At 30.8% G+C, this 23365-nt stretch overlaps 1 protein-coding gene and 3 long non-coding RNA genes across 6 annotated transcripts in view; 1 reads left to right on the forward strand and 3 right to left on the reverse strand.

The window, feature by feature from the left end:
• Positions 1 to 4429: 4429 nt before the first annotated feature.
• LOC144997488 (uncharacterized) lies at positions 4430 to 5115 on the reverse strand. Its single transcript, XR_013659816.1, has 3 exons — positions 4905 to 5115; positions 4683 to 4822; positions 4430 to 4547 (listed from the first exon to the last, which is right to left on the reverse strand). It is a non-coding gene; the product is annotated as an uncharacterized LOC144997488 (long non-coding RNA).
• Positions 5116 to 7838: 2723 nt separating this feature from the next.
• LOC144997487 (uncharacterized) lies at positions 7839 to 10329 on the reverse strand. The gene is made up of 3 exons (XR_013659815.1): positions 10181 to 10329; positions 9020 to 9142; positions 7839 to 8937 (listed from the first exon to the last, which is right to left on the reverse strand). It is a non-coding gene; the product is annotated as an uncharacterized LOC144997487 (long non-coding RNA).
• Positions 10330 to 10788: 459 nt separating this feature from the next.
• LOC145047421 (pto-interacting protein 1-like) overlaps positions 10789 to 23365 on the reverse strand; it is a 20019-nt gene continuing 7442 nt past the window's right edge. Inside the window, exons 3-4 of one of the 3 annotated variants that reach the window (XM_078995687.1) lie at positions 20541 to 20595; positions 10789 to 11960 (exon numbers count right to left, since the gene is read on the reverse strand). In XM_078995687.1, coding sequence (XP_078851813.1) covers positions 10972 to 11960; positions 20541 to 20595 — 1044 coding nt within the window. In that variant the 3' untranslated portion in view covers positions 10789 to 10971. Of the gene's footprint in view, positions 11961 to 13803; positions 15518 to 20540; positions 20596 to 23365 lie in introns of those variants that run through there. The other 2 variants (XM_078995686.1, XM_078995688.1) reach the window with 2 other exon arrangements.
• On the forward strand, positions 17971 to 19426 carry LOC145047422 (uncharacterized). Its single transcript, XR_013682225.1, has 3 exons — positions 17971 to 18005; positions 18743 to 18808; positions 19115 to 19426. It is a non-coding gene; the product is annotated as an uncharacterized LOC145047422 (long non-coding RNA).

The following is a 23365-nucleotide window of genomic DNA, read 5'->3' on the forward strand; positions in this document are numbered from 1 at the left end:
ACATCCCAGTCCCTCTGGATTTTGCATTGGTGTAGGGATTTCATGATTGATTTTAGGTATTGCAACTTCATCTCGAAAATCAGTGTTGATTATAGGCTCTAGATTCTGGTTCTAGTATTAAATTTGGGTTTGAATTTTAGATTTTGGTTATAGTATCAAATTTGGTGTTGACAGGTGGTGGTTGGTGAAGGTGCCAATGGTGAAAGGAGATGGTTGTTGATGACGATAGGAGATAGCTGCCCGAGTTGAGAAAGAGGACATGGAATAAAAGGAAAATGAGAGAGAGATATATCGAGAGATGAAAATGATATAAGTTTTTAAAAATTATAGTTAATCTAATTTAATTGATAAGTTATAAATAAGTGAAAAAAATGGCAATATAGTCTTTTAAAAAGAAACGAGGGACTAAAATGATAAATTTAAAAGAAACACGGGACTAAACATGCTTTTGGGACACTTAAACGGAAACCACTAATGGCTAATGGCGATAGGGACTAACCGTGCAAGGAAATGGAAACACAGGGACAATCTGAGTTAATTTTTAAAAATAGGGACTAAACGTGTTTTTTTGGTACCTAACCGAGGGATGATTTGTGTAATTCGAAAAATGGAAACCGAAAAATGATGGACCACTGCAACCAATGCTTTATAAAAAGGTTACAATTTGTTTTAAAGAAAAAAAAAGAAGAGAGAGGAAAGAGCTTAGGCTAATCATTTATTAAGTGGGCTTATAATTTTCATATGGGCTACATTTATACACTTGGGCTTTGACTATTTTTAGATGGGCTGCATTAAATTCACCTTGGCTTTTCTTTTAGGCTTGTGCATTTTATTGGACTGTCCTAACAACAAGTCAACAACAAAATGGGTCAGCTTAGAAAATTAAAAATTAGCCAATTGACACTCGAATGTTGTGATTTTGTCCAATAAATTCAATTTCCAAAGATGCAGTGCGGTCATATACACTTGATGTTTTCAAAAAAGAAAAAAAAAAAAAAAAAAAAAAAAAAAAAAAAAAAAAAAAAAAAAGGAAGGAGAAGAGAGTGCGCTACTATTGCTACTCCATGAAGCATTTCAGAATATGATTGCTAGAAAAGCTCAAGGTCTACCTTCTTTCTTTTCTCAAGTAAATCTGTATAATTTATATATTATCTCAATTTAGTAAAATTAATTAAAATATTTGCTAAAACATTATTATGACAATCGTGGCATGCATTTACCTTTAAAGAGTTAAGGTACTTATGCAACAAATACTAACCTGCTACATAGTAGAAAATCTTTTTTACTACATCTTATTTCCATCTTAAAGATTCCACGTTTTGATAGTTGAATACGAAAATAGTTATCGATTTAATCAAACCACTTTGCCATTTTGGGCGCTTAGTTAGTTGCTAATTACATGAAACTCAAGAATTTACCCAGTATATGAGTAGCTTGCCTTGTAGGCTTATACAAAGGCACATGTTGTGAACAACTTCTAAAACTGCATGCTTATATACCTTAAATGTCATTATTATGCATTATGGAATTAGGTAACTTACTATTCTTGTTTACAATGACATGTACAAACGAATGAGGCTCGAATGTGCAAAAACAAGTCAATATCATATATCCATTCGTTCTCACTCCCCACCCTTTCTAAAAAGGGGAAGTGGAAGGGTTTGCACAACACTATGCAAAAGTGTTATTTCGAGCAAAGAGTCAAACTACAAAACAAGTGGAAATTTTATGCGATCATCCAATCCCAAGAAGACATTAGTGTTATGAATGAATGAGTAGCTTCACTACCAACAAAAATTACCACCGTCACCACTAACTACCACCCGCTACTAACCATCACCACCACCGCCACCACCCACCCATCAACAACACTACTACCCACCACCCCTAAACCACCAACCAAGAACCATCACCGACCAACCACCACCCATCACCCCCACAACCCTTTACCATCATTACTACCCATCATCATTCACCAACCATCAACACCTAACCAGATGTTACCTACGATCCCATCACCCACTAGCCGCCGCCATCACCACCACCACCTCCTCCTACCCACCCCTACCACCACCACCACACACCCATCCCTACCACCACTACCCATCACCATTACCCGCCGCCAACCGACCACCCATACACGTCACCACCACCACCCATCACTACCTACTACCCACCACCACCCATCTTTACCACCACCCACCTCCCACAATCTACAATCACCACCACCATATGTGATTTAATGCATATAATCATATAATTCATATGTGCTTATATGTATTAAATAACATATAACTAAATAGAAGAACAACTATTAAATTAAGAATGCAAAATTGAAAATTGTCCACACAAATCATGTGATTAGATACATATAATCACATGTGATTATATGTATTTAATCATATGTGATTTATTTTGATAATATTCACCTTTTTTTCGATTCAATAGTTGGTCTCGTTTATTTAAATAAATATGATTATATGTATCTAGTCACATATGATTTATGTAAAAAAAAAATTATTTTAGTGTTCTTAGTTCAATACTTGTTTTCATATATATAGTCACATTTGATTATATGTATTCATCACATATAATTTATACTGGAAAGATTGGTTTTTGTCTAAATAAATTATATATGATTAGATACATATAATTATATGTGATTAAATACATGATATTAACAAAAATAAATCTTATCCACATAAATCATATGTGATTAGACATATATAGTCACATGTGATTATATATTTTAATTACATATGATTTATGTGAATAATGTTCCTTTTAGATTTTTCGATACATTAGTTGGTCTCGTGTATTTAATAACATGTGATTATATGTATGTAATCATATATGTTGAATGTGGAAAGGATTTTTTTCGAGTTTTGATTCAACAATTCTTCTCCTATATATAATCACATGAAATTATATATATGATGTATCTAATCACATATGATTTATATTAACAACATTCGTTTTTTTGTTTTCTATTCAACAATTATTTTCATGGACTTAATCACATATGATTAACGCGGACAAAGAACAACTATTAAATCGAGAACGTAGAACCGAATCTTGTGCATGTGATTACATAAATATAATTACATGTGATTAAATATGTATAATCATGTCATAAGATACATATAATCTCATTTTATTAAATACATGAGAGCAATTATTTAATCAAGAACGCGAAAATCAATATTGTCCACATAAATCATATATGATTAGATACATATAATCACATATGATTATATGTATTTAATCACATATGATTTATGTGGTCAATATTCATTTTCACGTTTTCTATTTAATAGTTGGTCTCGTGTATTTAATCACATGTGATTATATGTATTTAATCACATTCTATTTATGTGGTGAATATTTTTTTTCGTGTTCTTGATTCAATAGTTGTATACGTGTATATAATCACATGTAATGTAATTATATCAATCTAATCACATATGATTTATATGGAAAATATTCATTTTTGTCCATATTAATAAAATGTGACTAGATATATATAATCACATGTGATTAAATACATCAGAACAAAAACTTAATCTTGTCCACATAAATCACATGTCATTAGATGCGTATAATCACTTGTGGTTATATGTTTTTAATCACATATGATTTATGTGGATAATATTCAGTTTCGCGTTTTTGATTCAATAGATGGTTTGGTGTATTTAATCACACGTAATTTATATGTATCTAACCACAAACAATATATGTGAAATCGATTTGTGTTTGCATTCGTGATTCAATCGTTCTCCGCGTGTATATAATCACATATGATTGTATATACATAATAACATATGATTTATATAGACAATATTCGTATTTGTCCCTATAAATCATATGCGCTTAGATTCATATAATCACATATGATTATGTATATTTACTCACATATGATTTATGTAGATAATATTTATTTTTGCATTTTCTATTCAATAGTTGATCTCATGTATTTAATCACATGTGATTATATTTATTTAATCACAAGTGATTATATCAAATTAATCACATATTATTTATATACACGTGCATGCCCTATGAAGTTTGATCGACTGTCAGTCATGAATGCATGATTTAAATTCACATGTGTTGAAATTGAGCTAACTAAATAAAGACGTAGAAAAAAGTTTGTTTCGGGTCAAATTGTAATTAATATCATTTAATACAAATATAATATAAAATGTGATACGAAAAATCGAACATAATTAAAAAGAATAATCAGTATAATAATTGTTTGTGATGAGTTTTTATATTTAAAACATGTATATACATATATATATATATATATATATATATATATATATATATGTGATTAAAAAGAGGTCGGTAATCAAATTAAGTTGCTCCTTTTACCCTATATTACAATTTGCAAATATAACTATATAAATTTTGTAACTTCATACTATAATATAACATAACTATTACTTAGTATTTTTACTACTAATATCAATGTTTCACCTGAAACCTAAATCTTGAACCATAATATGCTCTTGTAGGCTGCAATGCTATAAGACTAACACTCAACACTGAAAAAACCAATAACTTATTTTATTTGTAGGTAGTTGTACCTATATGCAAATTTAAGTAATATAGGCATAGGGGATGGGGTTTTCTTACATGTTGTTGATAAGAAACAGAAAATGAAGAAAGAAAGTCAATACCTCACTATTTGTTGAACATTAGCACCCTTTTTCTCCGAACATCTCTCTTTTTTTCTATTTTTTGTGCAACATTATAGAAAACAGAAGAACAACTGCGATTTAGGGCACCGCTTGAGGGCATGAAATTCTCACCCATTTTCCTAAATAAAAACAATAGTATCAACAAAAGGAGCTATTTTTCATGTTTAATTTTGTAATAAAATTGAAACAATAAAAAGGAACCTTTTATTGCCACCATATTTTCTGTTTGACCTTATTATCACATTCAAATTCTCAAATAATTTGGGGCATTGTGGTTAACCAAAATGCATAAATGTTTGGATCTTTCATGCTATGAATAATATGCTGAAACACAAAGTAGGAAGTGAGGATAATTGTTAGACGAATCAATGGTAGAATTGTAATTAGCACCTACCTCATAAGGCTAGTCCATTTTTTTCATAATGTTGTAAGCTTTCCATGGAGGCTCGATAATATACAAAGTAGATAAATAAATTTTTAAAAATGACAAGATAAAACTAAGGGGCTGTTTCGTTTTCCCCTTATCCTCACCGTTTCTTAGCTGCTTTTGAGCCTAAATAACTGAATGACTGGAATCTGAGTGATTCCTTTGGTGGGTGTGCGAGATGAACGAAAATTAATTGTGGAATTAAGGAAGAAAAACCTGGGTTCATTAAAGGTGATGTCCTAGTCAATTATCATTCCACATTTCTTGAAGTTGAAACTCCAATATCGGAATTGGATGAGTCAGCATGCAGAAGAACTTGCTTGGATGACTGTCATTGTGACATGTACACTTTTATCTTGAAAGTATGTCGACTTTGGAATAATAAAAATCTGAATAGTGTATAATTTCTTTTTGTTTCTGATTCTTTGAGTAATAGGATATTTCAAGTCAACATGAAAGTTTCTACATCAAATGTTCCTAACACTACTACAAAAATCGTATGTCATTAGACAGATATAGTCACATGTGATTATATGTTTTAATCACATATGATTTATGTGAACAATATTCCTTTTAGAGTTTGCGATACATTAGTTGGTCTCGTGTATTTAATAACACGTGATTATATGTATGTAATTATATATTTTGTATGTGGAAATGATTTTTTTTAGTTTTGATTCAACAATTCTTCTCATATATATATATATATATATATATATATATATATATATATATATAATCACATGAAATTATATATATGATGTATCTAGTCATATATGATTTATATTAACAACATTCGTTTTCGTGTTTTCTATTCAACTATTATTTTCATGGACTTAATCACATATGATCAACACGGACAAAGAACACTATTAAATCGAGAACGTAGAACCGAATCTTGTGCATGTGATTATATAAATATAATTACATGGGATTAAATATGTATAATCATATGTCATAAGATACATATAATCTCATTTGATTAAATACATGAGAGCAATTATTTAATCAAGAACGTGAAAATCAATATTGTCTACATAAATCATATATGATTAGATACATATAATCAAATATGATTATACGTATTTAATAACATATGATTATATGTATTTAATCACATATAATTTATGTGGTCAATATTCATTTTCACGTTTTCTATTTATTGGTTGTTCTCGTGTATTTAATCACATGTGATCATATGTATTTAATCACATATGATTTATGTGGTGAATATTTGTTTTCGTATTCTTGATTCAATAGTTGTATACGTGTATATAATCACATGTAATTATATGTATCTAATCACATATGATTTATATGGAAAATATTCATTTTTGTCCATATAAATCATATGTGACTAGATATATATAATCACATGTGATTAAATACATGAGAACAAAAAACTGAATCTTGTCCACATGAATCACATGTCATTAGATGTGTATAATCACTTGTGGTTATATGTATTTAATCACATATGATTTATGTGGACAATATTATTTTCGTGTTTTTGATTCAATAGCCACAAACCATTTATGTGAAAAAAATTTGTGTCTTCGTTTGTGATTCAATCGTTGTCCGTGTGTATATAATAACATATGATTGTATGTACATAATCACATATGATTTATATAGATAATATTCGTTTTTGTCCCTATAAATCATATGAGATTAGATTCATATAATCATATATGATTATGTATATTTACTCACATATGATTAATGTGGATAATATTTATTTTTGCATTTTCTATCAATAGTTGGTCTCATGTATTTAATCCTTTGTGATTATATTTATTTAATCACATATTATTTCTATACACGTGCATGCCCTTTGAAGTTTGATCGACTGGCAGTCATGAATGCATGATTCAAATTCACATGTGTCGAAATTTGTGTAACTAAATAAAGACGTCGAGAAAAAGTTGGTTTTCGAGTCGAATTGTCATTAATATCATTTAATACAAATATAATATAAAATGTGATACGAAAAATCGAACATAATTAAAAATAAGATTCAGTATAATAATTGTTTATGATGAGTTTTTATATTTAAATATATATATATATATATATATATATATATATATATATATATATATATATATATATATATATATATATTCTAATATGATCGATTAAAAAACTAGGTCGGCAATCAAATTAAGTTGCTCTTTTTACCCTATATTACAATTTGCAAATATAACTATATAAATTTTATAACTTCATACTATAATATAACATAACTATTACTTAGTATTTTTACTACTAATATCAATGTTTTACTTGAAACTTAAATCTTGAACCATAATATGCTCTTGTAGGGATGTTATTCGGGTCGGAACCGAACCGAACCGAACCGACCCGAATAAACTGAAAACCGAATAAGGGTAATTGTATGAACCGAAAACCGAACCAAATAAGTAATACGGGTTCGGTTCGGTTTGGTTCCGACCCGAATAACCCAAATAACATGTACAAGATGATTAATGAGTCGAATAACCTGAATAACCGGAATAACCCGAGTAACCCGAATATTTTGTATTACTTTTGTAGCTTATGATTTCATAACAAATCTTGTAAACAAACAAATTAAACACTAAAAATTAAACATTCAAAACACCCAAAAATATATTTATAAGTATATAACCCGAATAACTCCATCAATATGGAATAAAACAAGTAAAAGAACATATATGGTTGTTTTCATTAAATTCTCTTATTCAAGGTCAAAGTCCCTATTGCTTGGACTTATAGAAAAAAAAAAGTTAACTGTTAACATAGCACATTCAAATTTCAATTGATAACATACATAATAACACATTTAAAGATTGAGTAGCTGATTAACACATCCAATTTTCAATGAGTAACATACATAATAACACATTGAAAGATTGATTAGTAGATTAAGATACAAATTCTTACTTGTGTTTCTTGATTTGGGACCTAATTTTCCATGAATTAAATGGAGTAGAAACTAGAAAACAAGATGAGGAGATGATTCACAGAAGTTTGAAGTACGAAAGTCGATCAAAAACTAATGTCGATCAAAAACTAATGTTGAAGGAGCAATTGTCAATCAAAAAAAATGTCGGAAGGAGCAATTCGCAATCAGCAACTGTCGATCAAACAAAATTGTCGCAATCATCATTATGGAAGTAGTCGACTCGATTTAGTGTAATAGAATATTCGATTTGGTGTATTAAGTGGGTAACGATCTTCGATTTGGTTTTTTGGGGATCAATTGTGATGATTACAAAACCAAATACGTAAATTATGCAAGGGAAAAAACGACTCTTCATATTCGGTTCGGTTCTTTGGACCGAATAAGCCCTTATTCGGGTAACCCAGACCGAATAACCCGAAAACCAAATAAGCCTTATATAGATACCCGAAAACCGAATCGAATTGCTTATTCGGGTCTAATTCGGTTCGGTTCGGTTCGGTTCTCGGTTCGGTTCTGGTTTTCGGGCCAAATTCTCATCCCTATCCTCTTGTAGGCTGCAATGCTATAAGACCAACACTCAACACTGAAAAAACCAATAACTTATTTTATTTGTAGGTAGTTGTACCTATATGCAAATTTAAGTAATATAGGCATAGGGGATGGAGTTTTCTTATATGTTGTTGATAAGAAACAGAAAATTAAGAAAGAAAGTTAATATCTCACTCTTCCTTGAGCATTAGCACCCTTTTTCTCCAAACATCTCTCTTTTTTTTTCTATTTTTTGTGCCACATTATAGAAGACAGAAGAACAACTGCGATTTAGGGCACCGCTTGAGGGCATGAAATTCTTACCCATTTTCCTAAATAAAAACAATAGTATCAACAAAAGGAGCTATTTTTCATGTTTAATTTTGTAATAAAATTGAAACAATAAAAAGGAACCTTTTATTGCCACCATATTTTCTGTTTGACCTTATTATCACATTTAAATCCTCAAATAATTTGGGGCATTGTGGTTAACCAAAATGCATAAATGTTTGGATCTTTCATGCTATGAATAATATGCTGAAACACAAAGTAGGAAGTGAAGATAATTGTTAGACGAATCAAGGGTAGAACTGTAATTAGCACCTACCTCATAAGGGTAGTCCATTTTTTTCATAATGTTGTAAGCTTTCGATGGAGGCTCGATAATATACAAAGTGGATAAATAAATTTTTAAAAAGGACAAGATAAATCTAAGGGGCAGTTTCGTTTTCCCCTTATCCTCACCGTTTCTTAGATGCTTTTGAGCCTAAATAACTGAATGACTGGAATATGAGTGATTCCTTTGGTGGGTGTGCGAGATGAACGAAAATTAATTGTGGAATTATGGAAGAAAAACCTGGGTTCGTTAAAGGTTATGTCCCAGTCAATTATCATTCCACATTTCTTGAAATTGAAACTCCAATATCCGAATTGGATGAGTCAGCATGCAGAAGAACTTGCTTGGATGACTGCCGTTGTGACGTGTACAATTTTATCTTGAAAGAATGTCGACTTTGGAATAATGAAAATCTGAATAGTGTATAACTTCTTTTTGTTTCTGATTCTTTGAGTAATAGGATATTTCAAGTCAACATGAAAGTTTCTACATCAAATGTTCCTAACAGTACTACAAAAACCAAGACCGAAATGGTAATAATAGGAAATTTTAAGTTGGTTTAATCATAATCACCCATTTTTCTAGTCTTTTTTTTACCCTTATAAGCTATAGAATACTTGTGGATAATAGAAATTGTAAGGCACCTATGGATAATTTCACTTGTCTACGTCCTGTTTTGTATTCAATGTCGATCTTGCCCTTCATCACTCTCTACAAGTGCATAAATTATCCCCGTTATGTTGTAGAAATAAATCCTTGTTTTGACCAATATAGTTATAGTAGATTCAACAACAGATGTGATGACCATGATTTCTACTATGATTATTTAATCATCAGCAGCTATATAGTAGTTCTAAATGATACGTGAAATTTTGATATCAAGTGAAGAGCTAGAGACTATACTGAAGAATCATATAGAGAATATAACTCAAATATAGAAGACAATAAGGAAAGTATACCTGCAAATGGTGAATACACTGGGTTGAGCGCAAAATTTTAGGGGATTTAGAGAGTTATATTCTCTATCCGAGGGGGGGGATGGGGTTGGGTGGTTCGATAATGATTGTAGTCATACTTTAATTTATATACTTTTATTTTAAGATTTTAGTTAAATAATTATTTGGTCTAAATTTGTTTTGGTTTTCATGCTCTCATTAATTTGAATATATATATATATATATATATATATATATATATATATATATATATATATATATATATATATATATATATATATATATATATATATATATATATATATATATATATATATATAGATATATATATATATATATATCTTTTTGGTACCATATGACCTTTTTTAACTATAAATACAATTATAGTCTTATGAATTTTGGGGTTTCTAACTATGTTCTGGAGTTATCGTATTCTTGTTTATAAACATTCCGTGGAAGAAATATACAGTAGGTTCTTGACTTTCTCATCATAGACACTCATCATCAATTGCGTTTATGTTGGGTAACAGTATATATTCTACGTATATTTCTGTGGCATGGTAGATGTGTTTCATCTCTAACCAACAACTTGGAAATTTCCTTCAGCTTAACAGATTCTTACTTATTTTCTTGTAAATGGGTAAAACGTTTGTTTCTTGAAAAAGAATTTTGAACATTTTTACGCAGGTCAAACAAAAGAATGGTTCTACATATCATGCATCAATATCTGATAAATTTACCCACATGATGATCTACAGTAACATCATTAAGCACAAGAAGTAGAGGAGAATTCACTAGTGTGGCGCTTTTGTTTGTGGTCCAGCAGTGTTCAACAATGGCTGCAGTGCTTTAACAACAGCACTCATCTTTGGTCTAAAATCAGCTTCATACTGCACACACAACGCCGCAATTGCTGCCATTTTAGCAACTGCCTTTGGTGGGTATTCTCCATTCAGTCTAGCATCAACACACTGTTCCACCTTCTCTTCACCAAGTCTCGGTGTTGCCCAGCTGACTAGACTCTGTTGGCCACGTGGCAAAGTATGGTCAACAGCTTTACGTCCAGTCAAGAGTTCCAGGAGAACAACTCCAAAGCTGTAAACATCGCTCTTTAGACTCAGGTGTCCTGTCAAGGCATATTCAGGTGCATGATAACCAAAGGTACCAAGAACAAAAGTGGAATGAACAAGTAATGTCATTTGTTGTGTTTGGTTTGATAAATCAATATCAGCAATCTTAGCCACATAGTCATCAAAAAGCAGAACATTACGGGACTTCATATCACGATGTATAATTCGAGGTTGTGTCTTTTCATGCAAGTATTCAAGCCCTTTTGCAGCCCCAACAGCAATTTTAACTCTTTGGGACCATGATAGAATTGGACCTTGTTGTGCACCTTTAACACCTTTCCTTCCATGAAGAACATCATGTAGAGATCCAAGTGAAGCAAATTCATAAGCAAGTACTCTCCAGTCACCATCTACACAATATCCAAGTAGCTCGACCACATTATCATGTTTAAGCCTCGATATTATAGAAATCTGAGCTAAAAAGTCTTGGTCTTGTTGCTTTGTAGAGTAGTCAAACTTTTTAATAGCTGCAACCTGCCCACTTTTTAAGACACCAGAGTATACTGTTCCATACATCCCCTCACCAATCAATGAAACCGAACCAAAGTTGTCAGTGATTTCCTTCAACTCGTCCACCAGAAGAGAGGGGACAGATATAGGCTGGATAGCCAAAGCCTGTGTGTCCTTAGGTGTGGACTCATTGGCGCCATAACCTGCATTGTTTGATATCAAAGGGTCATTACGATAACACTTGTGCATCTCTTCTTCTTCAAAACAATATTGTAGATAAATAAAGTAAGCATGTTGCTATTATAGGTAAGTAAATGTAGGTGTGTTGCTATTATCTGTAAATAATTATAATTGTGTTGCTATTATATATGGTTGATTCCTTTGTTATTGATGCACTGGGTGGTCAGGTACCTACATTTGGGGAGAAACATTGATTAGAAAAAGATATGAATTTAATGTTATCCCATTAATTAGGTTATGATCGATAGGGATAAAAATGTAATAAATGGTTGCAAATTGAACTTCGATTGAACTTCAATTTAGAATTTTATTATAAGGGCAAAATTGTAAATTTTGATGTTTATTGAGTTTAGCGGGAAAAAATGTTGAGGAGATATGGATTGAGGAATTACACCCAGTAATGATTTACTCCAAATATAAAAGATCATTGTAGTGTTTAAACAAAAAAAAACAATTTTAGGAAAGAATATATGGGTTGATAGAAATAAAAAAAATAGCAATTTAAGAGGTTATAATGTCACAAAATTTGGAAATGGTGGAAAAAATCGAAATTATATATATATATATATATATATATATATATATATATATATATATATATATATATATATATATATATATATATATATATATATATATATATATAAGATTAGGTTCATGTAAGACAGCTTAATTTTGTAAGACCGTGAGACGTATTTTTTTATTTTATTTATTTATTTATTTATTTATTTTAGTTAATTCAAGTTCCGAAAATAATATTTAATTTTTTTTTTTTGCATTTTTCCATTTATTTTGCATTTTAAAATTATTTTTTAGAATATGTACAGTGTAATATTCTATTAGAATATTTCACGTATTTTTTAAAAAAAAACAAGATTTTTGTTTTTTTTTTTTTTTTTTTACTTTTTTTAGTTAATTCAAGTTCTGAAAATAATATTAAAAAAAAAGAATTTTTAGATTTTTCCATTTATTTTGCATTTTAAAATTATTTTTTAGAATACGTACAGTGTAATATTCTATTAGAATATTTCACGTATTTTTAAAAAAAAACGGAATTTTTTTTATTATTTTTTTAATTTTTTAGTTAATTCAAGTTACGAAAATAATATTTAAAAAAATAATTTTCAGATTAATCCATTTATTTTGCATTTTAAAATTATTTTTAGATTTTGTCTCACGGTCTCACAAAATTAAATCAAGGTTCTAAATGACGTGAGGCGTGACATGGCGGTAAGGCCGAGCCTCAAGTTTAACGAGTCATGATGTTTTTCAAAGCGTGGTGTAAGGTGGCGATTTTGTATTAATTTAAAATTGTATTACCAAATAAATATAAATTCATATTAAATATAATTATTTTTTAGAAATATTAAATCAATAACTAATAACAAAAAGTTAACAAAAACCACAATAATTGTATCTCGAATTAGAAAATATATAACAAAGAGAAAAAAACCGTGTCTCAAACAAAAAAACACACGCCATGGCACACTATATCACGTCTTGCCACACGCCACGCCTAACAGCAACATTATTAGGCTTTTTCGTAACGGCGAAATTTATATATATATATATATATATATATATATATATATATATATATATATATATATATATATATATATATATATATATATATATATATATATATATACCTATCAGACCATATATTAATCCTTTAGATAAAGGAATGTTTGTTTTTCATATAAAATATTATATATTCATAGTATATCCATAAATAGTGAGGGTCATTCTTGTATATATATATTTTGATGATTATTATAATAAATTACACGAGAGATAGCATACCATTAACATGGTATCGGAGCTACCAAATCTTTGATTTCCGATTAAGCGCCTATTCTTCAACCTTATATTCGATACATCACCTTCTATATAATGATGGATCCCCAAACGAATGAGGATGTGGATGAAACAACAACCCTCATCAGTCGTCATACGAGTCAGGTTCCCGTCCCTATCAACCCTGGTCCACACTTCCTCCATAAGCTTTTCCTAACTACTCCCCATAGGCTTACCTATCATGCCCACACCTGACTCAACCTTATGGCTCCTCTAAGCCTCCTCCTAATGGCCTTGGTATCTTTGGCAGTTGATCTTAACCTCAACAAGCCTACACCTCCTCGGAGGCAAGCTACACACCTACTGAGCAAACGTTCTACATGATGACCCTCCACCCACCTGATCAAATTTGGTATGTTGACAGTGGCGCAACATCTCATATGACTCATAACTCAAGTAACTTCATGTGTTACATCAATAATGGTCTTTATCAGAACATAATCCTAGGTAATGTTTCAACTATTAATTTCAATCCAAGGTACAAGCCATCAAACACTCCCATATCCATTCCCCCTTTTACTTCTTAAAAATGTTCTTCACACACCTAACGTAATTAAAAACCTTTTATTTATTCATCGAATTACTGTTGAAAAAAATAATTCCGTTGAATTTGACCCATTTGGTTTGATGTGAAGGACTTCCGGACACGGACTCCCATCATCTGTTGCAATAATATCAGTGATATTTACCCATTCATATTCATGTCATCTTCCTAAGTTACACCTCCATCAACCGTTGCTGCAACTACTAGTGGCCTATGTTTGGTCATTCGGGCACAAATATTTTATCTTCTTTAAAGTCTTGTTTGCATTTTGGTTCTAGTTCTAAACATGTATCTACAGTTTACTCTTCATGCATGTTTCGAAAACAATCAAAGTTTCCTTTCTCTATTTCTAATTCTAGTACACATTTGCCTTTTAATATAATCCATACAGATATTTGGACAACACCTGTATTGAGATTTAATGGTTATCGTTATTATTTATTATTCTTAGACGATAAAACTAATTTCTTGTGGACATATCCTCTTGACAAAAAGTCTCAAGTCTTTCCAACCTTCATATAACTCTTTTCTTTAACCAAAACTCAGTTTCATTACACCATTAAAACTATACAATGCGATAATGGCCACGAATACGATAATCAACATTTTCATAATTTTTGCTCTGAAAATGGTATTCAATTCTATTTTTCATGTCCACATACCTTTCCCCAAAATTGCATAACCGAATGAAAAATACATTCAATCAATAAAATTATTCGAACCTTACTAGTTGTTCCTCCGTGCCATTAAATTTTTGGCATCACGCTTTACAACATGCCACCTACCTTCTAAATATTCTTCCTAGCAAACTTCTTAATAACCTCACTCTCACTCATCTTATCTACAACCTCCGATCGAAATATTCCCATCTTAGTACCCTTGGATGCTTATGTTATCCCCTAACTCCCTCTACCACCATCCATAAATTAAATAAATGATCCACGCCTTGTACTTTTTTGAGGCACCCAACAAACCATCGAGGGTACAAATGCTTCATTCCACAAACCCGAACCATCACACTTACTTGTCATATTATATTTGATGAAACTATTTTCCCTTTCTCAAAAATCTCCCCACTACACCTCCCACGACCGTAACAAACCATAACTCTTTATATCCCCATCCCATCATATGGTCTGATCCCAACCCCTCCCCAAACAACTCCAATCTCACTGTCACCAACTCACATCCCCCTCCTCTACAAACTTACTCATGTAGGCCCCACCCCAACCCAACCATCATTATCAACCCAGGTCCAGTGAGAACCATTCATAATCCCTACCTCTACTCCCTCTCAGTCTGCTCATCGACCTCTTGTTCATACGGTTCACACGCGAAGCATGTTGGGTATTTCTAAGACTAAAAAACATTTCAATCTTCACACTACGATATCTCTCCTTTATCCCGTACCCTTCACAATGATTTTGAAATCCCGGATTGGAATAAGGCCATGTCAGACGAATTTCGGGCCCTTATTGACAATAAAACATGGGAGTTAGTCCCGTGAAACAATAACATGAATGTTGTGTGTAGTATGTGGATTTATCGTCATAAAACTAAATCTGACAGTTCTTTAGATCGATACAAAGCTTGTTTGGTATGTGATGGTAGTTCCTAAAAAGAAGGCATTGATTATGGTGAAACTTTCAGTCCCGTGGTGAAACCGGCAAAATACGTACGGTTCTTTACATAGCTTTATCGCATGCAAGGCAAATTCATCATCTCCATGTAAAGATTACCTTTTTACATGGACATCTCAATGAAGCACTATACATGCATCAACCACCTGGGTTTCGTGATAGTCGCTATCCTAACCATGTTTGCTTGCTGAAGAAATCGTTATATGGCCTCAAACAGGTGCCAAAGGCTTGGTATCAACGATTTGCTTACATGTCTACATTGGGTTTTAAACATAGCAAATGTGACCACTCTCTTTTTGTATACAAACAAGGTGCTCAAATGGATTTTATACTACTTCATGTGGACGACATTTTGCTTGTTACCTTTTCGGATCTTCTATGCCACGACTTTATGAAGTTGTTGGCTCAAGAATTTGAAATGAAAGATCTTGACCCCCTTAGCTATTTTATTGGGATTTCAGTGACGCACTACAAAGATTCATTTTCCCTATCACAACAACAACATACTACTGAAATTTTAGAAAAGGCTAGGATGATCTTGTGCCACCCATCTTCCACACTGGTCGATACCAAATTAAGTTCCATCGATGGCACTTTACTACTCGACGGGGTTACACAATACCTTCAACTTGCGGGTTCTCTCCACTACTTAACATTTACTCATCGGGATATTAGTTATTGTAACGCCCGTAGATGCGGGCTAGTCAATTTAGAGGCAATATGGGTTGAAAATGACTTTTTGACAAAAGATTATTTAGAAAAAATAATCTTAACCAAATTGTAGAATATGTCACAAGGTTTCCGTACATATAAAGAACGCCGAAATCCGAGTTATAACGAAGAAGTTATGGCCCGTCGAAGTTTTACGGCAAAACCGGCACGACACCGGGAAGCGTAAATAGTGAATTTACGATAGAGCGAGATTTATCCTTAGCAATCTAAACCAAAGTCGTAGAATATGTTAAACTAAGAGCTTCGATAAAAAGAACACACAAATCTGACTTCGTATGAGGAAGTTATGATTTTTCTAAGATTCGGCTTAGCAGTGCACGACCCGAAACTCGAATTTTAGTTCGAGTGGTTTTTGGCTTACGTGACCTAAATGAGAGTTCAAGATCTCATTAATAGGAACTCAACGGTAAAAATACAGACGAAAACGGAGTCGGTATGAAGGAGTTACGAATTCTTCGCGATCATTTAACAGTCTAAACGCCTCGTACTGTTAAATTTAAGATCGGTCGAGAATTAGCCGACGGAGTCAAAATGAAAGTTGTAGATATTATTTTTACCTACGCGTGGATATAAAGAACGTCAAAAACAGAGGTCGTATGTGAAAGTTACGGATTTTAGAAGTCGGAAGTGTGCTATGCGAAAATGGGTGATGTGGCACAATCTTGGCCATTGCTTTCTCCCCAAGTCTTGCCACTAGATGGTGACATGTGGCACCAAGTTCAGCCATTTTCACCCTATAAATACCACCTCTCCCACCCTCATTTTCTTCACACCTTTCCCATTCTTTCTTCTCTTTACTCTCTCTCTAGAACCTCTCTCTAGCCCCGAAATCCCCCGAAAAGCCTAGGGAACCTCCCTAGCACGAGGCGGAAGCCCCGGAGTGCTCGACGGCTCTGAGAAGAAGAGCTTTTCGGCTCGGAAACGCTGCTCCAAGCAAAGCCTGGTTTTCTATAAAACCCGTTGTAAGTGAGCTACGCCTACGCTATTTTTAATATAGTTTTTATTTAATTATATTAACGTTATTAAGAACATATAATAAATACTTGGGCTATTATTATGGGTTATATAAGTATTTTTTTAACGCTTATATAATAGTAATAATAGCTAGACTATTAATTAGTCTCGGCGAATAATAGACTAAAATCTATTGGTGATAATACTAGGTTTCGTCGAAAGAAATTATTTTAAAGTAAACGAAGCGCTGTCCGAGTACCGAGTCACCACCTTCTCAGGTGAGTGCATGGTCCCTTTCATCTTACACATAGATATGAAGTATTTATTATATAATTTACGTGTTGTGAGTGCATAGTCTCTTTCATCTTACACATAGATATGAAGTATTTTATATAAACTACGTGCTATGTGTGCATATTATCTGAATACTTGCTGTCTATGCTGGATGAACGTTTTATACATGTTTTAAAGGATTTAAACTGTATACGTATTTTATATATACGAATATGTTGGGTATGATGATGGGTAGATAAATGATGATAGATAGAAGATGATGTGAGTATACATTCGCAGCTATAGACTTAGTGCCTATGGGACAAACACCGGTAGCTATGGACTTAGTACCTGTTAGACGTTGGTAGCTATGGATTTAGTACCTGTTGAACATTGGTAGCTATGGACTTAGTACCTATTAGATAAAGACTGGTAGCTATGGATTTAGTACCCGATGAATAGACTATAGCAGCTATGGAATTAGTGCTTTATGAACGAACATTGGCAGCTATGGATTTAGTGTCAGTCCTAGAACCCTGGAAGTAAGGGACTTCGGAATAAACGAATGAAGAATAGATGACTCTTAGGATAAATCCTTAAAGAGTAAAAAAAAAAAGATAACGGGGATGGGTAATTGGGTTGATTCTTTGATTGAACATAATAATTATATTATTGTGGGTTGAAAACCCTATGTACTCACCAGGTTTCCCAACCTGACCCACTCAGTTTATGTATACCACAGGTGACAAAATGAAGTGACATTACACTGAGAGATTTAAAGAGATGTAGATCACTAGTGTAAATACATGTAAGTTCTGTTTATGCTTATGTTTCTGTATTAACGATGACATCCCAAACGTTTTAAATGAATAAAAATACGTTTCTTCGAAAATGTTTTAATAACGTATTTATCGTGTTTTTCTGGGAACAAATTCCGCAACCTTTTTATAAAATGAAGTACTCTGATTTTTATAAAGCATAAACAAAATCGGTCTTTTCTGGCCGTGAAAATGGGGATGTCACAGTTATATGGTTCAACAAGTATGTATGCATATGCATACTCTAAGCACAACACACTTCAATGCCTTGAAACAAATTTTGTGTTATATCCAAGGTACCATACATCACGTCTTGCATCTCTCCAAGTCGCCCCTCACATTACTTCTAGCTTCTACGAATGCCGATTGGGCAGGGTGTCCGGATACACGAAGGTAACCTTCTAGTTATTGCGTCTACTTGGGAGACAATCTCATTTCATGGTCATCCAAATGACAAAGGACTATATCTCGTTCGAGCGCCAAAGCAGTATATCACGGAGTCAATGTACTTTCAGAAACTTGTTAGATCCAAAATCTTCTATTGGAACTCCATCTTCCACAGGCCAAAGCTACATTAGTATACTGTGACAATGTAAGCGATGTCTACTTGCCGTGCAACCCGGTTCAACATCAGAGATCCAAACATATTGAAATTGATATTCATTTTATTCGAGAGAAAGTCGCTCACGGTCAAGTTTGTGTATTTCATATTACCTTACGTTACAAAGTAGCTGATATCTTCACTAAAGGGTTACCTCTCGTACTTTTTCAATGACTTCAAGAGCAATCTCAATGTCCGCCGCTCTCCCGATTCGACTGTGGGGGTATATTAGACGAAATATTAATCCCTTAGATAAAGGAATTTTTATTTGTCATATAAAATATTATATATTCAATGTATATCCATAAATAGTAAGGGCCATGTCTTTGGTAGTTATCATATTAAAATACATGAGAGATTGCCATTAACAATTTTTTTTTTTTTAGTTTGAGTTTATATGTCCACTAATTTGATGCCTTGTTTGCAGGGATTACATAATAATAGTAATTATATCTTTTTTGATGCCTTATAGGTTTTAGGAATTTGAAATGCACGGTTAATGGAACGTGTATAAATGGATAGTATATGTGTAAACAGAGATGGAGAAGTTTAGGTTGGAAAAAAAAAAAAAATTGAGCAGCTCTAAGAAACTGCCATTTGGCTTAAAAAAAATTATTCTTATATTAAATATAAGAAGAAAATTTTTGTCACGATCGTTAGTTGTTATGGACATTTCCTTTAAGATTGCGTCATTTATAGGTCAATCTCCTACAATTGAGGATATATTTAATAGATAAGGCATGTTTTACTATTTCAAGTTACATATTGTTACTTTTGGTCAATAATGTAAGTGTACCTTAGATGGTATTATAAGTAAATAGATATAACTGTGTTGCTACTCATTGTGAAAAACGTGCAAGTGTTTTTTTTTTTTTTTTGCAGTTATAGTTTAAGCATTAAGTAAGTTGCATATATTGCGTTACATGTATGGTACATTTTGACAAGTGTCTTTAGTGGATAGTGATATCATCGTTCAAGTTACAGCTTTGTTAAAGCATCATTTTTTTTTTTTTTGGCTATGATGCAAATATACATTAAACCAACATTTCTACTACTTAGTCGTGATAAAATCCTATCTATAAAGATTAATGGAATAATATTATGGTTGTGTTTGAAGATACCTGGATGTGAGTGATCCACACAATTAGTAGCAAAGTTTGACTGCATTTCATTAGACTGCAAAACAAACCAAATAAATTAAGGGATTTAAATTTAATAGTAGACGGTTTTAATCTTGTGAGACTGTTAAATCATTTTTTTTTTCAATTAAATATTATAATATTCTATTGTTCGTAAATATATAATATGTGTGATATTAAAAAATTATATACTTTTGAATATTGGAAAGTAAAGTAACTTAACAATACTATTCACAAGAAAATATGGTTTCACAATCTAAAAAACAGGCCTATCACACACACACACACACACATATATATATATATATATATATATATATATATATATATATATATATATATATAGAGAGAGAGAGAGAGAGAGAGAGAAAGAGAGAGATCCGGTAAGAATTTTTTTTTCGTAGAAAAGTCAAAAGATTTTTTTCTACATATTTTTTTGGTGAACAAAACAAATAAATCACTAAATGAATCAAAAATAACATGATTCATAAAAAATCTTGATAATTCATTTATACAATCATTTTGTTGTTATTCACTAAAATTATCATAAATATTGGTTTGAGTTTTTAATGTTTAAATATTATAAAATTTGAAATAAGAATAATATTATAAAATTTTGAATCACAGTATTTTAACTAATAATGATATTATGAATCTTACAATTTTGGATCATAGTAATTTTGATCATAATATATTGAATTAAATAAAGTTTTTGTTCAGAACAACATTTGGATCATTATATTTTTGGAATCATTAAATTTTGAATAATATAAAATATAATAACTAAGGTCATTAAATATTTGAATTAAATTATTTTTGATTATAACAAGTTAAGGAGCATAAACATATTCAATCATAAACATTTTGAATCATCTCTACTTGGATCAAATTATGCTCAACATTTTTTTGTTAAAAACTTGTAATATTTAAAAATCAAGTTTGGTATCTAAAACACATTAGTATTTTAAATTATTTGTATAAAGTCATTAGAATACTGAGAATAACTATTCCTTAAATTTTTCAAAAAAATATTATGGGTATTTTTCTATATATATATATATATATATATATATATATATATATATATATATATATATATATATATATATATATATATATATATATATATATATATATATATATATATTAAATTTTTCATGATTTTGCTCATTTTGTAGAGAATTAAATTTTAAGAACATTAGTTTTTTCATATTTTTTTTTTCAAAAAAAAGTTATGGTCGAGAAACTAAGCGGGTGGGAAAAACCCACCAGCCAATAAGGGCTGAACAGATGTCATGGTCGGGTGGGAGCATGTTTAAGGTTCTGGAGAGGTCACATGACCGAATTTGTCTTTTCATTTTTCTTTTTTCTTTAATCTTTTTGCTTTTGTCACTTGTACCCTCTAAAATTATAAAAATCTTCCAATTAATTACGAAGATGTCAAATCATATCGGGAGATTTTGACAATAAATAAGTAGAATCCCGGACATATATTTTCTTAATCTTAAAGCAAAATTTGTCCTCACGGGTCATACCATTTTTTTTGTGTTCCTATTTCATCTTTTATATATATATATATATATATATATATATATATATATATATATATATATATATATATATATATATATATATATATATATATATATATATATATATATATATAGGGTTCGGTCCCTGTGATGACTCTTTTTAAAATGGGAACATATAAGAACATCTTAAAAAAATTGAAAAAAAAATCTTAAAAAATACAAATAAAAAAAGCGAGCATACTATTATATCCGAGAGAAAAAAAATTTGATTTTTTTTTGCATCATTAAAGTTGAATCATTGACCATAAAAACTGAATCATGCATCATAAAAATGATTCATGCTACAATTTTAATGACCAATTTCTTTTTTTTTTCCAATTTCTTTTATATCTGATGTAGTACTATCCTTGATTCTAATGATTTGTATTATATATATATATATATATATATATATATATATATATATATATATATATATATATATAATCAATTTTTAAGGTGTCAACACGAGTTCTCACTTTAAAAAGAGTCATCACCCGAAATTATATATATATATATATATATATATATATATATATATATATATATGTATGTATGTATGTTGTTATAATTCAACGTCTAACTTGATCTACTTCCAAGATTTTTATAAATTTCACATTTATCTTTGTCTTACATAATTTTCATTTTCATCTATAATATATATATAGCTAAGTAGTTGTTCGGCAAAAAGATATGATATAAGAGGAAAATAATACTGAAATTTTGAAAATATGTAAAGTAAATCAAGTTAGCGTTGAAGTTTAGTAACATTATAATGAATATATATCAAACAAAACGACTAATTATGGTGATTTCGGGTACTTAAGTTTATATCCCATTAAGGGTATATTCACTTTTCCCATATATATATATATATATATATATATATATATATATATATATATATATATATATATATAAGTAGGTTCATGCGAAAACGCGAAAACAGATTTATCTTATAAAAATCAAACACATGTACTATAAAAAATAAATTTATTAGCAATAAATTAAAGATAATAAGTTTACATTAAATCTGTTATGATACTATATTTAAAAATGTTTTTAACATATACTTTTTTTTTCACATCCTTAATCATTTTTAAATTCACGTTTTCATAATAAAAATGTCAAAAATAATAGTTTGAGAACACGAAACAATTTTGAATCTATTATCGATTATCATAATGTATTTCAAAGTTTTGATGAATTATTGTCAAAAATATAATGTTGATGTGA

This window comes from Lactuca saligna, chromosome 5 (genome assembly GCF_052625555.1).
Source record: "Lactuca saligna cultivar CGN05327 chromosome 5, ASM5262555v1, whole genome shotgun sequence".
Classification (NCBI taxonomy): domain Eukaryota; kingdom Viridiplantae; phylum Streptophyta; class Magnoliopsida; order Asterales; family Asteraceae; genus Lactuca; species Lactuca saligna.